An 18,058-nucleotide genomic window follows, 5' to 3' on the forward strand; every position below is an offset into this window, starting at 1 on the left:
AGACAACGCGGTACCCAAGAAGAACTGCCTCTGTCTGACAACTCACCACGAAAACTATCCAGCACACTCTGGTTATTCTGATTACAACAGTAATAAGAAGGAAGCACTTGTCAAAAAAGGGAGAGACCAAGAAGCCAGAGGGCAAACACCACTCTCATTTGATCGTACGAGCTGTCTGCTTATTGCCCCTGCTCCGGAGGCCCCCCTGCTGTCTGCAGAACGGTCTGAGATACCTGAATGCAGGTGATGGCAGGGATTTGTTTCTTCAGGAAGTTCATCCTGGATCGGAACTCCTGTCGAACCAAGTATCCGCGGCAGCAAGCCTGCAGCTTGGTGATCAAGCCTTCGTTGGCTAGCCAAAGCTGTTCTCGGTTGTACGCAGCCGTCACCCCAGAGATGGAGCTCTGCAAAAGCATTCGGCCACATTGGAGGACATACACGGGGGGAAGGGACACTTGAACCTCTCTCATCCACAGCGCACACACCAACCCTCATGGCTTCCTAAGTCTGCCCCACATCTCTAACGAAGCAGAGGGAATGAAGACTTCAGGTCTATTTCTTAGGACCAAGTTGTTCTCACATCAAAAAAAAAAAAAAGAAAAAAAAAGTTACAAATACACACACGATGTCCTTTACACACTCACCTACCCAACACTGAGTGCCAGGAATGGTGCTTGCTGACAAGAGGACAGAATGGCAGGTACAACACAGGGCTGGGTACCGAGTCCCAGAAGCCCCTAGAATGCCACAGTGGAGGAAGGACACTGCAGGGGAATGGCCGGGCTGCAAAGGGCCTTGAAAAGTAGCCCAGAGTACGTGGACTGGGGCTATAGGCCCCGGAGAAAGCAGCACACTTTCCAACAGAGGAACAGAGCCAGGAGACTTATTTTTGGAGAAGCAAGACTGTTATCAGAGTAGCTGGCAGGTTGGCGTGAGTGGGTGAATAGGAATGTTGTCACTGTAATCCAAGTGAGGGGTGACCTGGGCCTGAGTGGGCACAGCAGCAGCGAGAACAGTGCAAACATCTGGTTACTCCCCTAACATCCACGTTTCCCTTTTCCTTGGTATCAGAGCCTTGATATTGTTTTCTGGCCAACAACATGTGCAGTTAAAAGACTACACGGGCTGGGGATGGAAGCAGCTTGTGCGGTGTCCGCAGAAGTCATTTGGGAAGACCTTTGGGAAAGCTTCTTAAGTGAGACGGATAGCTGGCACACTTTCTCTGCTCTCCCTTCCTTCCTCCTACTTCCTGCCTGAACTGGTAACTGGATGGCTGCTGCTCCAAGCGGGCATTCTGGACGACAAGGTGACCTTGAGAGTGGAAACCATGTGCTAAGAATGGCAGAGCAGAAAGACAGACGGATCCTGGGAACAGATGGCATTGTGGAGCCACCACACCTTTGGTGGACTGCCTGACTCCAGAATTATTTTATGTGAGAAAAAAATACACCTTTATTTACTGTCACAGGCTGTTTTTCTATGAGACCGTGTTTGAGGTGTCTGCTGGACTGCTAGACTGCACATGGAAAGGCAGAGCTGGTGGTTAGGAGAAGGCCTGAAGTCTGGAGGGAGAAGATCTGGGGTTCATAAGCACAAAGGAGAGAGCTAGGGCCACAGACCTGAAGGAGGCCGCAGAGGAAGAAGCAGCAGAAGAGAAGGAGGCCAGCAGCATCCTGATGGGATTCAGGCAGAGGGAGAGAAGGCCCGCAGCGAGGGAGATGGAAGTGGGAAAACCAGAATAGAATCGCACTAAAGATGCCAAGAGTCGCAAGTTTAAGGAAGAGAACACAGTGAAAGGTCAAATATGAGGAGACTCCTAAGTGACCCTGGCAATTAAAAGGCTATTGGTAAGTTCTAAAGCAAGAGTTTTACTGAAGTGAAAGCTGGACAGGAAACCATACTGCTGTGAGCTAAGAGGTGAGTGGTAATAGGGAATGAATTAGTGAGGGGCCAGACTAACTTTTAAGGCATTCAGCAAGAAGAAACAGATGACAAATTTGTAGGCAAGGCCAAATCAGGAACACTCCACAGGCTTTAAAAATATTTGTCTTTTTTTTCCTACAATGAAGGCAACATGACTATGTATGCAGCCCACTACTGAGAAGTATACCCATGGGCCAACGGCACAGCATCACAGGGGAGCCTGTCAGAAATGCAGATTCTCAGGCCTCTCACACCCACGGAATCTGTCTCCACTTTACCAAGATCCCCGGGGGACTTCCACACATTTATGCATACACGCACACACACGCATGCACGTGCCCACACACAATTCAAAAAAGCACAGATCCAGGTTACATATGAGAATAACTGGAACTATGAGAGGAGAAGGAGTACAAGGTGGGTGAGGAACAGGGAGAATGAAATCAGAGACAAGACGAATGATAAGGTTTGGAGAAGAAAATGATTAAGGATTCAGTGAAGATCCAACTTCACTGAAGTACAGGAAGTGGAAAGTGGGAGAATCCAATTTGATGGCCATTCTTTTTTTTTTAAGGGAGGTTAGTTCCTGCACCAAAGTGAAGAAACATCCCTCCCGTTTAAAATTCTAGTTCGGTCCATATGCAAAATACTACGTAGGGGGCACCTGGGTGGCACAGCGGTTAAAGCGTCTGCCTTCGGCTCAGGGCGTGATCCTGGCGTTATGGGATCGAGCCCCACGTCAGGCTCCTCCGCTATGAGCCTGCTTCTTCCTCTCCCACTCCCCCTGCTTGTGTTCCCTCTCTCGCTGGCTGTCTCTATCTCTGTCGAATAAATATATAAAATCTTAAAAAAAAAAATACTACGTAGGAGTGTCTCTGTGGAAGTTAATGAGCTAATCAAAGGGGTGTCTGACTCAAAGTTAAAAATCACTCTGCTAGAAGAGGTGGCCTGGCTTCCTTAATGAGGCATGTTAGGCCCTGGAAACTCACCTGAGCCTCTCCTCATTGCCAGTTAACAGGCCCAGGACCACTCGTCTCCCCGTAACTGGCCCATGTTCCCCCAGTCCTCTGGGCCTTTCCCCACACAGTCCCTTCCTCTTTTCCGTGCCTGCTGAAATACTGTATGTGCCGTCTTTCTCCAGAACAAAATTAGCTGCTTCCTCAACATTCCTTCCACGTCACTGTTTTTCGGGCATCTGTTTCTGTCTGCCTCACACTGCAGGACTCATCCCCGTGCTGCTTTCGCCACCACAGTGGGAACAACGGGAAGGCAGAGACTCTCACACATCTTTACACCCCACTCAACACTCACAGAGTTCAAGGGCTTTCGTTAAATTTCCTCATGGTGAAATCATTAGCGGAGAAGATGAAACACCAGGAAAGTAAGAGGAGAACTTTAAGCCCAAGACAGAAACTCATCCCTCTGCCAGGTGTTCTGAATAAAGAGACCATCTCACTTTTCACACACACGGGCACTGCGGTTCTTCCCAGGAGCTGGGAAATGCTGTACTGTCCCCTCTCTCTAGGAACCTCTGTGCCTCTTAGTCCGCAGAGCACCTGGCTCTTGATCTTGAGGTCGTGAGTTTGAGCCCCACAGTGGAGGTAGAGATTACTTAAAAAAATAAATGAAAATAAAAATAACATTTCTAACTACGACCTATAGGAGCTCACTGAACATCTCCCCTTGATACCTTTTCCTCTCTTTTAATGTTCATTAGACAACTCCAGTTTAATGAGCGTGAGCTCAGCACCAAGTAATGTTAAAAGGGCTCAAGAGCCCATCCAGGACAAGATACGCGGCTACTACGCACAAGCCCTGCGAACTCAGCAGCTGACTTTAAAAACCAGAAGTGGGCATGAGACAAGTATAGATGTAACTGAAATTCAAATCCAAGTTGGTTAAATTCTGAATTACTATGAAGTTCTTGTGGGGGGGACTTCAAATGAAGTTGGAGGGGGAAAGGAAAGGGTATTTTAAAAAGATTCATTGAGGTAGGGAGCCTGGCTGGTTCAGTGGGAAGAGCCTCTCGATCTCGAGGTCGTGAGTTCCAGCCCCACATGGGGTGTAGAGATTACTTAAATAAACTTAAAAAAAAAATCATCGAGGCGGTGATACCTGAGATGGGTAGAAGTTTGACAGATGTAGATGGCAGGGAAGGGACACCTTGTGACAGCGGGGACTTGTGTTGTCCACGACCGCACCCCCATTGCTTAGACGAGAGCCTGCTACACTCAAGGAGGTGTGAGTAGCTACTGAATGAATGCATGAACTCCAGTAAGAACGAACAGCATAAGCAAACACACAGAGGATGGGGGAAAAGCACTTTAAAAGCAGCTATAAAAAAATGCTAAGCATATTTGAAAATGCAGGTTATATTCCAAAACAGCATGGTCTGTAGTTTGTGGAACAGTAAGAAAAGACTGGAAAGGCAAATCAGAGAGATTAACAGTCACTGCATTTAACAAGGAGTTACAGCAACTTTTCATTTTTCTTTTTTCCTGATCATCCAAGTTTTCTTTAATGAGCACACAACTGACCTGACTTCATTCTACAGTTCAGATGCTTTATTAATTTAGGCCCTCAGTCATTCCCCCAACCACTACGGAAAAAACTAGTCCACATAGTTTGTTCTATAGCCTTAACTTTAGTCTCGGGCTTCTAACCACGGGTCCTGTCCTCCTCACTAATATTCGCTCTAGAACACGTTCTCTCGGCTTCTTGTCTTTGTGAGGAAATGTGACCCACCTGGATCTCCTCCCGAGAAAGCTGCATTGAATTCTGCACAAAGTCCGAGGGTTCCTCCCATCCTCCTTCCTGGGTCTCCAGGTTGTGGTAGTAATAGTATCCACCTTTCACCCAGTGCTTCACCCACTTGCTGTTATTATCTCCTGACAGAAAATGAAGGAAAGATAAAAGAAACCCAGAGCCACACTTCCCATACTCATCTATCTAACACTGCAGGACTATTCTGGCCAGGGTCTAAATAGAACCATTACAAAAACCTGTTCCTTGCATCCGTAAGAGAAGGGGGCATCCTAAGTCCCTCTAAAATCATGGCTTTGTCGTGTCTCATTTAGCTCACTCATTTTACGTTATAAAAGTAAATACGAAGTCCAATTGTGGAACTGACCTTGATTAACTTTGTTCCTTCCAAAGCCAGCATCTAAGATCTTGTGTGTCAGGAAACTATTCTGATAAAAGATTTGCAACCATTCAGCCTCTCCAGTTAATAAAAAAAAAAAGGCCATGCAATGGGATGAAAATTCTTATCTTTATTCCCCTCTTTCTGCAGATAAACTACTTTTAACTATCTGTAAACTCAGGCAATCAGAACTTATGACGCCCTAAGAAAGATAATTTGTCAAATATTTGGATCCTTCCTGCCTTTTCAGAAAATTGACCTTTTTAACACAGCTGCCAGGAGGGGGGGTGTGAGAATATATATATATATTAGTAGGGGAATTATCTCCTTAGGGGCTTTAAAATAAGCCTACATACTGTGCTTCTACACTAAAGTATGCTTCCCTATAGCTGACCCCTCATAGATTCACGCTTTTCCTTTCAGGGCACATATTTATGTCCCTGTAACTCACCTGCTGCCAGTTTCTTCTTCTTGGCCTCAGCAAGGTCACTCTGGTAAGTCTCACCACATTCGGGGATGACTCCATACAAGCCAACATCGGGGGAACGAAGGGCACTCAGTGTCTTGCCAACATCACCACTCTCCACTGCCTCATTAATGGCATAGATTCCTAGGGCAACTATCCCGGAAGAGAATTGTCACCAGAACAGTTCAGAAAGTGTCTAAAGCCACACACTACCTCACCAACTGTTCGCCTGCTGGCAACTGCCCCCTGCCCACACCCCATCTCTCCACCAAGCTGAATACTGAAGTAGGGAGCCCGGTGCCGCCCCCGCCTGCCATAGAAACAGAAGTGAGCCTCCGATACATACACCGCTGTGCTTCCTGGGTGTCTTTGTTGGACTGCCAGACTCCACCTTGAATCTCATCCAACCATAACACAGCTGACTCGTCCTGGGTTTCCTATGCACCACGAAAAAGCAAAACAATGTCAGAGTTATGGAATTAGGGTACAAGAGATCAAGGGGGCTTCTGAGACTCAATCAGATGCAGATGAGGAAGTTTCAAACACACAAGACACATCAAATAGTCAAGTGGAAGCAGCCGGGCATCAAAAGCCTGGTAAAAGAGTACAAGAGACATGCCTCAGATGCAGGTGACGGGTACACGAAGATGCAGGCGAGTGGTTCAAGAGGTCAAGAGCAGCTAGAAGTGGCAGAAGGACCAAACTGGGAAGGGGCCTAGGGAATTTGTTACGCCATGAATATGAACATGCTATACTTTTTAGAAAGCCCCTTTGCCAACAAAACTGAGATTCTCTATGACTACTGTTTTTAAGAGCATCAGACTTTATCACAGGTAAAGCCAGGAGCCATTACAGGCGATCTAAACATATCCCCAGTTTATAGTCTAAAACCTGAATGTTGCATCAGTTGTTGGAAACTTAAAAACACACTTTCACACAGAAACATAAAAAACGGTCATTAGTTTCCTCAGCATGGCCAACAAAAGCCTCACAGGTCCATAGTGCAGTCTGAGCTGAATATTAGGGACACAAATGAAATAGTAGTGTTAGCTTATTTCCTTCTTTCTAAGCACATCTTGGACTTTTTTTTTTTTTTTTTTTTTAGAGAGAGAGCACACGAGCCGGGGGGGAGGGGCAGGGGAAGAAGGGGGAAGAGACAGAATCTTAAGCAGCCTCCCCACTTAGTGCTGGGCTCAACATGGGGGTTGGTACCACGACCCTAAGATCACAACCTGAGCTGAAATCAGATGCTTAACTGACTGAACCACTAAGGTGCCCCCCATTTTTTTTTCAAGTCGCTTATTGGCAATCGTTTGCTCTGAAAGGCATTTTAAATAGAACTGGCTTGACAGAAATATCCTTCTGTAGTATGTTCCAATTTCCAAGAATCTGGCTACCACTCTCTGATTTGGGCAAGTGGCTTCGCGAGTAGCTCCGGGGACTCATTGCTGTGAGGGTGCAGGCAGCACACTCGATACTCTGCCACCTACCTAGTCTCAGCAGGAGGGTCACAAATGGAAACCTCTGATACCAACTTAGATTTCAGGGGTCACGTACTGAGGTTATAGAAGTTTCAACTGTCTCCAACAGGGTCCTCTGTTTGCTCATCTTTCTGAAAGTCTGTATAGGAAGCACCAGCTCAGGAGACTAGGATGGCAGTCTTCTCCACAAGAGGTGAGGCACCTCGGGTTCTGAAGTGGCCAGGCTGAGAGAGTCATGTCTGAGACGATCCTGGCACATCCAACAAAATTAACTGTTTCTCAGGCCTGAGCTAACAGTACCTGGGGTAAAGGGCAGATCAAAAATCCATCATCTGCCAGGGCACCAATCGGACAACTGGGGGCAGGAATTGCAACTATGATGCCAGATGAAGCAGGGTCTGGGCTTCGAGGCAAAGTGGCCCTGTTCACTGCCCTCCTCCTGCCCTCAGGAGGCCCAACAGCCAAAGTCGCCAAAGCTCAAAGAAGGCTTCACTTTCCTCCCACATTATTGTGGAGGGAGACACAGTGTTTCACTCGGCAGAGCCAAGAGGTCCCCCATTCCTGCAATTTATAAAGCACATTGGTGACAGGATAAGGGCAAAGGCAGGCCAGTGACACTGAAAACAGTGATTTACTTCTTTCAAATGCAGAGTTTTACAAAGAAAGATCATTTAAGCAAATTATGGTAAGTGCTAGGCTTAGAATCCTAAGAGGCACTCTCCCAATTTTAAGAAACTGGCAGTGAGGAAAGGAAAGGAGTACACAGACAGACAGAATGCAAGAACAAATTACAGAAGTTTGTACATTCCGTCCACTAGTCACTTTCCATTACTGAAAACAGAAAATGGCTCCACACAATCCCCCTAAAATCACACCAATACATACTAGAAACGCTAAGCAAGAGTTTCAGTGTGACACAAGAGGATGAGTTCGCTTCAGGTTTGTGACAATGTAAACGGAGAAGTCCTATGCTTGAGGGCTGGAGGTGCAGTCTCCAACAGGGGTAGCCTGAAAATCCTCTCACGTAAAAACAGAAGTATTTCCACAGAACCAGGCTCTTATGGTTGCTTTTAAGTTAATCACACATCAGACGCCCCTGAGCAGAATGTGCTGCACGCAGAGCTGGGAGGTTTGGCCCAACATTCCCTCCATTCAGAGGAAGGCACAGCTTATCAAGAATTCTGACCATTCGGAGTTGTGCCTTCTCTGCCCCAGGCAGACTAAAGCAGAAAATTAATGCATATCCATGCATGCTCACCTAAGAAACGGGTAACAGAGCTACACTATGGAAGGCAAGACAAAGAGAACAGATGGGTGTCTCAGGTGTGTCAGGGAAAAATGACAGCAATGTGAGGAAGGAGAGACAACATACATCACCTCATCCCAGTCTAAGGAAAGAACAGGTTCTCTCAGCTCCAATCAGATCATATAAGATGATAAAAGCCCCAGACTCTCCTGCACGCTCTAAAGAGATCACCCAAGATTAATACAGATCACTGAGCACAGAGTTAAAACTCTGGGCTAGATGTTGTGCAGATTACAGAGATAAAAAAGATTTAATGTGAAAATGCTACATAAAATATGCTGAAATACTGCCCCCTAACAACGCTAACGTTTAGCACACTGGCTCCATTTCAGAAGAGGTAAAGAGATAGAAATAAGAATCAAAAACGTGGGCAACGACTGTAGGTAAAAGAGGACAAAAGCCACAAAATACAGAAATAGGAAAGGGACAAGGGGAAGAGAATGGCTATCGTATACGCGCACACGCGTGCGCACGTGTGTGTGTGAGTGTGTGTAAAGCACACACTCACACATCCCAACGACAGGGACAGCTGCACTGGTGCATACCAGCTGAGCTTTAGCTACATGCATGTATGTACGTCTGTGCACACACATACTATAGGGTGGGGGGAGCAGAACAGAGATTTACAAGTCATTCATATCTGTAATTATAAAATGGGTTCCTTGAGAATCCCTGATACCCATGTCTTGGCATTCGGATATTACTACCCAATGACTAGTAATCCACACTTTTAGCAAATATTCCAAAAACACTAAATTTAAATGAAGAGAGAAGTGACCACCAGTGAAAATAGTAGAGTAAGGACATCTGAAAATCCTCTCCTACGTAAAAGAAACAAAACCCTGGCAAAAAACATCAACTTCTTCAAAACTACAAAAATTGACCAAGGCTTGCAGCAATCAGAGAGAGTTTATTCAAGAAAAAACGCTGAACTGGTACAATTCAACAACTGTGAGCTTTGTGGCACTTTAAAATGTCTTCACTCCCGTCTGTTCCCCCCCCCCCACACACACCCTCCTTCAGAGCCCCATCTGAATTCCCAGAGAACTGTCATGAGTCAACCTGTTAGGTCCCTAGAAAGGAACAACAAGGCTATCTTCATTTGAACTGACCTAGAGCTTGCCCAGCACAAACAGCCTTTTCTCCAGGGGCATTTATTAAAAACAGTAGGAGGCACTTATTTAGTATCACAGATGTCTAGAGCAGTGGATAAAAATTTAGGCAAACAGTAGGCAACCAAAAAGCTTAAAAAGAAAAGTTTGAGAATGAGACATCCAGAGAACGTTGAAAGTCTCTGACATGTTCCTGAGATGGGAATCCAGAAGGCCATAATGCATGTGCGTAGGTAAGGCTGTAAGAGCTCACCTCTGGCTGACCCTGAGGTTCTGTGCAAGCATGAAGCAAGGGCTAAGGCAGAACTGCAAACTGCCTGGCTGAGTGTTGAAGGTGTGCCCCAACATGCACACTGGCCCTCAGCAAAGGCTGGGCGCTTTATTGGTTCCAGGCATTTAAAAATACTCTGCCTAGGGGTACCTGGGTGGCTCAGTCAAAGGTCTGACTCCTGGTTTCTGCTCAGGTCATGATCTTGGGAGGTCACGGGATGGAGCCCCGTGTTGGGCTCCACACTCAGCATAGAGTCTACTTGTCCCTCTCTCTGCCCCCGGCTCACTCTCTCTCTCCCAAATAAATAAATAAATAAAATCTTAATACTCTGCTTGATCATTATGAGCTGACCTCTAGCTAATCAACCAGAGACTTCAGTGGCCACACATGACTTAAGAGAATTGAAAGTCACTAAACAAACAACAGTAACAAAGATAACAGTAAACCCTGAGGAAGGGGCAGACTCTGATTTCCAAGTTGCCCCATTATTAAAATGTCCAGTTTTCAACAAAAAATTACAAGACATTCAAAGAAACAAGAAAGCATGATTTGACCAAGTACAACATCCACTCACGATAAAAACCCTCAACAAAGCAGATTTAGAGGGAACATACCTCAACATAATAAAGGCCCTACATAAAGAACCCACAGCTAGTCATGCTCAATGGTGAAAAACTGAGAAATTTCCCCTAAGGTCAGGAACAAGATAAAGGATGTCCATTCTCACCATGGTTATTCAACATGGTACTGGAAGCCCTAACCACAGCAATCAGACAATAAAAAGTATCCAAATTGGTAAGGAAGAAGTGAAACTTTCACCATTTGTAGATGACATGATATTATATACAGAAAACCTTAAAGACTCCACCAAAACACTATTAGAACTGATAAATGAATTCAGTTACATTGTAGGATACAAGATCAACATACAGAAATTCATTGCATTTCTATATGTTAATAATGAAGCAGCAGAAAGAGAAACTAAGAAAATAATCACATTTACAATTGCACCAAAAATAATAAAATACTTGGGAATAAACTTAACCAAGGAGGTGAAAGACCTGCACTCTGAAAACTAAAAAAACAGTAATGAAAGAAACTGAAGATGACACAAACAAATCGAAAGACAGTCCATGCTCATGGATTAGGAGAAATACTGTTAAAATATCCATACGACCCAAAGTAACCTACAGATTTAATGAAATCCCCAACAAAATACTGAAAGAATTTTCACAGAACTAATACAATCCTAAAATCTTTGTGGAACCACAAAAGACCCCAAGTGGCTAAAGCAATCTTGAAAAAGAAAAACAAAATTGAAGGTATCACAATCCCAGATTTCAAGTTCTATTACAAAGCTGTTGTAATCAAAACAGCATGGCAGTGGCACAAAAACAGACACATAGATCAATGGAACAGAATATACAGCCCAGAAATAAGCCCACAATTACATGGTCAATTAATCTTCAACAAAGAAGGCAAGAATATGCAATGGGAAAAAGTCTCTTCAACAAATGATTTTGGGAAAATTGGTCAGCTACACACAGAAGGATGAAACTAGACCACTTAACTTACACCATGCACAAAAATAAACTCAAAATGCATTAAGGACCTAAATGTGAGACCTGAAACCATAAACTGTCCATAGCAACATTTTTCTAGATGTCTCCTGAGGCAAGGGAAACAAACGTAAAAATAAACTATTGGGACTACATCAAAATAAAAGCTTCTGCACAGCAAAGGGAACAATCAACACTAAAAGACATCCTACTGAATGGGAGAAAATACTTGCCTATGACATTTCCAATAAGGGGTTAGTATCCAAAATACATAAAGAACTTGTACAGCTCAACACCCAAAAAACAAATAATCTAATTAAAGATGGGCAGAAGATATGAAGAGACATTTCTTCAAAGACATACACATGGCTAACAGACACATGAATGTCAGTGTCACTAATCATCAGCAAAATGCAAATCAAAACCACAATGAGATATCAACTCACACCTGTCAGAATGGTTAAAATCAAAAACACAAGAAACAGCAGCATTGGCAAGGATGTGGAGAAAAAGGAACCCTCATGCACTGCTGGAAACGCCACTGTGGAGAACAGTATGGAGGTTCCTCAAAAAAACTAAAAACAGCTCTCTCCTTTTCTCCACCATCATGGTATGTGCAGCTGACTGTTCCTCACCATGTCTTCTCATAAGACTTTCAGGATCAAGCAACTCCCGGCCAAGAAACAAAAGCAGAACCATTCTATTTCCCAATGGATAAGGATGAAAACTGGTAATAAAATCAGGTACAACTCCAAGGAGGCACTGAAGAACCAAACTGGGTTTATAAGGGTCACACAAGAGATGGCACACATATTTATTTTGAAGGTCACATGCTTGTATCCTATCACCCTGTGAATATCACTACTACCTGAACAATAGACATGTTTTGTTGGGGAAAAGATTCTTCTGTTACTATGCTTCAGCAATAATCGGTTGGTTCAGTAATAAATATGTGAGACCTTTCATTTGAGAAAAAAGAATTAAAAATAGAGGGGTGCCTGGGTGGCACAGCGGTTGGGCGTCTGCCTTCGGCTCAGGGCGTGATCCCGGCGTTATGGGATCGAGCCCCACATCAGGCTCCTCTGCTATGAGCCTGCTTCTTCCTCTCCCACTCCCCCTGCTTGTGTTCCCTCTCTCGCTGGCTGTCTCTATCTCTGTCGAATAAATAAATAAAATCTTTAAAAAAAAAAAAAAAAGAATTAAAAATAGAACTACCACAGGCACCTGGGTGGCTCAGTCGGTTGAGCATCTGCCTTAGGACTCAGGTCAGCATCCCAGGGTCCTGGGATCGAGCCCCAGGTCGGGCTCCCTGCTCAGCAGGGAGGCTGCTTCTCCCTCTGCCTCTTCCCCTGCTTGTGCTCTCTGTCTCTCAGAAAATGAATGAATGAATGAATGAATGAATGAATGAATACCAACCGGAACTAACATATGATCCAGTAATTCCACTACTGGGTATTTACCCGAAGAGTATAAAAACACTAATTTGAAAAGACACATGCAACCTTATGTTTATTGCAGCATTATTTACAATAGCCAAATTATGGAAGCAGCCCAAGTGCCCATCAACAGATGAATGGATAACGAAGATATGGTGTATGTGTGTCACACACACACAGACACACACACACACACACACACAGACACACACACACACACACAACTGGAATACTACTCAGCCATAAAAAAGAATGAAATCTTGCCATTTGCGACAACATGGATGGAGCTAGAAAGTATAATGCTAAGTAAAATAAGCCAGTCAGAGACAAATATCATATGATTTCCCTCACATATGGAACTTAAGAAACAAAGCAAAGGAGCAAAAGGAAAAAGAGAAATAAACCAAAAAACTGGACTCTTAATTATAGAGAACAAACTGATGGTTACCAGAAGGGAGGTGAGTGGGAGAAATAGGTGATGGGGATTAAATATCATTTATCATGATAAGAACTGAGTAATGTACATAATTACTGAATCACCATCTTGTACACCTGAAACTAATGTAACACTGTATGTTAATTATACTGGAATTAAAATTTTAAAAAGAAAAAAAGAAAATTCTATGAAACAACTACCAAAGTAGAAAAACAAAACAAAACAGGAAAGCATGATTCAAATAGGAAAAAAAGGAAACAAAGACTTAAGTCAGCTGTTTTAAATATGTTCAAAGAATTAAAGAAAACCATGTCTAAAGAACTTAAAGGAAAGTATAAGAACAATGTCTCACCAGAGAATATCAATAAAGAGACAAATTATTTTTTAAAAAAGAACCAAATGAAATTCTGGAGTTGAAAAGTACAATAACTGAAATGAAAAATTCACTAGAGGGACTCAGCAGATTTCAGCCTGCAAAAGAAAGAATCAGCAAACTTGAAGATAGGTCGATTTAAATTAGACAGTCTGAGGAACAGTAAGAAAAAAGAATGAGGAAAAACAAACCGAGCCTTAATGTGGAGACCATTAATAATACCAATATATGCATACTGGAAATCCCAGAAGGCAATGAGAAAGGGAAGGAAGGATAAAGAACACTTGAAGAAAATCTGAATAGACCTATAACAAATACAGACATGGACTTAGTAATCAAAACACATTCTACGAAAACAAAACAAAACCCAAAAACACAAGACCGTATGACTTCGCTGGTGAATTCTACCAAATGTTTAAAGAAGAATCAACACCAGTCCTTTAGAAACTCTTCTAAAACCTAGAAGAGGAAGTAATGCTTCCCAGTTCATTCTATGAGGCCAGTATTACCCTGATACCAAAACCAGACACAAAGATATCATAAGAAAACTACAGACTAAATTTAAATTAAGATCTTTTGCTTGCTAAATTTAGAACTCAGATGATTATTTTTAAAACCACTCCCAAAATGGCTCAGAGGAACTGCTAAGCTGAAGCCTAAAAAAAGCCAATTCTACCAAATATGCAGTCTACACAGAGCCGGGCCTGGCAGTATTAAGCAAATTTTCCTCTAACCTGCCCTCCCCCTTTCTCCTACTTTGATGAACTCTGAAAGTTATTCCCCCGCAAAAGGAAATGCTTCAAACTCTAGTCACATCCTCTAAAACTTTAACTGCCATGACCCAAACAAAAGGAGCAGTCAGGCTTACAGCATGCGTGAGAGCAGGTGCAAGTTATATCCTCCAACGACTTTCCTTTTTTAGGGAACTAGACCTAGCTTATTCTCCCAAAGCCCACTCCTCTGTTAGTCAGATACAAGGTTCCTTCTGGACTTACATGGTAGCAAAAATAAACGCCACCACCACTGGCCTTCCCAAAACCACTGCAGCCAGGCCCCAAGTTAGAGATTCTGAATCAGCAAGAACAGAGTTAAAGCTTAGGAATCTGTATTTTTAAAACGACTTTTCAAGTGTTTTAACAATCAGCCAAGTTTGGGAGGCTCTGATCCAAATGACCCAAAATTAACATCAAAGACAGAGCCTCATTTACAGCTTCCCTCCAGCCGACTGCTTCTCACCAAGTAAACGAAATCAGCTGATCCCTTTTCCTCAGTTTCCTGACTACACAACAGGACTTGTGTTTCAGATCACTGACATCCGGCACAATCATGGGCCTCTTAAATGAAACCTAGTAGTTGCTGTATTTGTATGATTAGGACATGGTAATGCCAACTACTCTCTTGACAATGGAATCAAAGGGGACCTATCAACATTTAGTATTACCCATAACTCCTCTATCCCAACCCGAACTTACAGAGCCTGCATAGGTGTGAGTACAAAAGCTCCAATAACACAAAGCCCTGGTCTGTTTTCTAACTTTGGCTTCCCAGACAGAAGGTGACTCCCTAAATTAAGAATTTCTTTTAGAGGGGCACCTGGCTGGCCCTGTCAGTAGAGCAACTCTTGATCTCAGGGCTGTGAGTTCAAGCCCCACATTGGGTGTAGAGATTACTTAAAAATAAAATAAAATTAAAAAAAAAAAAAAGAATTTCTTTTATTTCTTCTGCTTGCTACCAGAACCTCATTGGAGGGATCCTCTTAAGTCAGAAAAGAAAGGTGTCGTCCTTCCAACCACAAATTGTTATTAGTCAGGAAGAACCTAAAAGGAGATCGATCACAATTAGAAGAACAGAAGTAATTATGCCTTAATCATGCAACTACTATCTGAGGGCCTACGACATACAAGGCAACTTCCTACTCAGCAACGTGAGAAAAAGAGGTATAAATGTTGTCCGTTTCCTCAACAAACTAGCTGAGTGGTAAGACAAACTTCTTAAAAGATATGTTTGTGTTACAATCACCTACAAAAATCTCCATGTTCATAGCAGCATTGCTCCTAACAGCCATGGACAGAAACAACCCAGGTCCATCAACTGATGAATGGATAAAATGTGCTACAGCCACACAATGGAACGGAATCTGGCAGTAAAAAGAAATGATGTACTACGAACACATGCTACAACTTGGATAAACTGAGATCCATGAAAGAAGCCAGTCACAAGGAGGCCCCGTGTTGCATGATTCCATGTACGTGAAATGTCCAGAATAGGCAAATCCACAGACAGAAGCAGACTGCTGGTTGCCCTGAGCTGGAGAGATTGAGGGAAAATGAGAAGTGACTAACTACTGAGAGCCAGTTTCCTTTTGGGGTGATAAAAATGTTCTAAAATTGACTGCAGTGATTGTCACACAATTCTGTCAAGACTAAACACCACTGAATTGTACACTTGGAAACGGTGAGATCTATGCCATGTGAATTACAGCTCAATAAAGTTCTTATAAAAACATGGCATTATCTACTAAAGCTTAACACATGTGCACTCCCTATGGCCCGTAAATTCTACTTCTAAATGTACACCTAATAAAAATCAAGAGACGTGTACTAAAATATTCAAAGCAGCACTATTTGCAATAGCTAGAAAGTGGGAAACAATCCAAAATTTCCAATGACAGAATCTATAACCAGAGTGGAATAGTACACGACAGTAAAAATGGATGAACTACTGCTTCTTGCAAAGACACAAATGAATTTCACTAACATTATATTGGCTAGAAGAAGCCAGATACAAGAGTACATAACATATGTACTTATATACCGTTCAAATACAATTCAAAAACAGACCAAAATTCAACCGTGGTGTTAAAAATCAGGACGGTGGTTACCAGCAGGTGGGGTAGCGGGGGATGGAGGAGGGCAGAATGGGATTCAGCAGACAGTTCTGTTAAGCTTTTCATAATCTGAGTACCAATTACACAGGTACGCTCATTCTTGAAAACTCATACAACTGTATACTTACATAACTTACACATTTTTTTGGATCTTATACTTCAACACAGAATTTACTTAAAGAGACACAAAAGGGGGGCGCCTGGGTGGCTCAGCTGGTTGAACATCTGACTCTTGATTTCGGATCAGGTCATGATCTCAGGGTCGTGAGATCGAGCCCCGTGTTGGGCTCCTTGCTGGGCATGGAGCCTGCGTAAGATTCTCTCTCCCTCTGTCCCTCTCCACCCCTTCCCTCTCTTAAAAAAAAAAAAAAAGAGAGAGTGAGAGAGAGAGGAGATGTGTCTACAACATCAACAGAGAATCACACACACAAAATCCAAATGTATACTGTCACATCCCATGTGACACATCTAGTGCTGTGAATCTAACGGTGTCCAGGAAACATCCCTACCTCCAGAAGGGATGAAGTTCTCTGAACAGAAAGGAACAATTTCACTGCCACTCACCTGGGCTTTCTCTCTCTTTGCTCTGATCAGTGTGTCTTGGTAATGCTGGGCCACCTCTGCAAGGACTCCCTCAAGCTTGGCTGCAGGAATCTGCAGGGCCTGCAGAGTCTTTTGGGCATCACCTTCATCCAGGGCTTCATTAATTAAACCAATGGCTAAAATCCCTAAATATGACAGGACAAAGGTTATTTTTTTAATTAAGAAATTATATAAACAAATCAACTTTTAAACATGCTAAGTAATCATAAATCCACCCAAGCGTTATCAAGATTCAAATTACAATTTGCCACCTATAATATTAAGTAGCATTTAAATTTTTAAAAATTTTAGGTTTGTTTCATTTAAAATAAACTCCCTGGTATCCATATTTCCATTGAAACAAGTCTTTATTTTTTTTTTAAAGATTTTATTTATTCGACAGAGATAGAGACAGCCACCGAGAGGGAACACAAGCAAGGGGAGTGGGAGAGGAAGAAGCAGGCTCATAGCGGAAGAGCCTGATGTGGGGCTTGATCCCATAACGCCGGGATCACGTCCTGAGCCAAAGGCAGACGCTTAACCGCTGTGCCACCCAGGCGCCCCTGAAACAAGTCTTTATTTTTAATTGCTCTAACGTGAAAGAGAATTTTGATGAAACTGGCTTTAACAGTATAGCTTTCAAGTACATTCCAATGTGTGATTAAAACCATTTCCGACTCACAAAATGTTAGAGTTCAAGGGATCGTAAAAAGTCACCTGATTCAACATCTTTAAGAAAAGACTAGGCTCAGAGATTTCTTCCTCGAAATCCCACCGTGAACAAGTGGATGGCAGATCGAACCCCAGGGCTCCCCACCCTAAGGCGAGGCTCTTCTCACCAAATCAATGGAATATTTCTCACAGGAAATACAAATTAAAACTAGAAACGTTCACTCCTCAGGTATCTCAGGCAGCTGTGCTTCTTTTGTAACGATTCTGTGGTATAATAAAAACCTGGCTGACCTTTCACCCCAGTTCCTGGGAAGGAGCCACTAACCTCCGTCAGAATTCCCTAAATGATTGGATTATCTGTGTTATTCAGACCAGCTTCTAGGACCACATCTGAGTTTATGCTAACTAGGTG

General features: G+C 43.1%; 1 protein-coding gene across 1 annotated transcript in view; it reads right to left on the reverse strand.

Annotated features, from left to right (window-relative positions):
* Positions 1-18,058, reverse strand: part of IQGAP1 (IQ motif containing GTPase activating protein 1) — a 100,904-nt gene that overhangs the window by 24,168 nt on the left and 58,678 nt on the right. The window contains exons 15-19 of the mRNA XM_026510510.4: positions 16,957-17,120; positions 5,878-5,968; positions 5,517-5,684; positions 4,669-4,811; positions 234-404 (exon numbers count right to left, since the gene is read on the reverse strand). Of these exons, the coding sequence (XP_026366295.1) occupies positions 234-404; positions 4,669-4,811; positions 5,517-5,684; positions 5,878-5,968; positions 16,957-17,120 (737 nt within the window). The remainder of the gene's footprint in view (positions 1-233; positions 405-4,668; positions 4,812-5,516; positions 5,685-5,877; positions 5,969-16,956; positions 17,121-18,058) is intronic.

The sequence above is a fragment of the Ursus arctos genome, unplaced genomic scaffold (assembly GCF_023065955.2).
Source record: "Ursus arctos isolate Adak ecotype North America unplaced genomic scaffold, UrsArc2.0 scaffold_28, whole genome shotgun sequence".
Taxonomy (NCBI): domain Eukaryota; kingdom Metazoa; phylum Chordata; class Mammalia; order Carnivora; family Ursidae; genus Ursus; species Ursus arctos.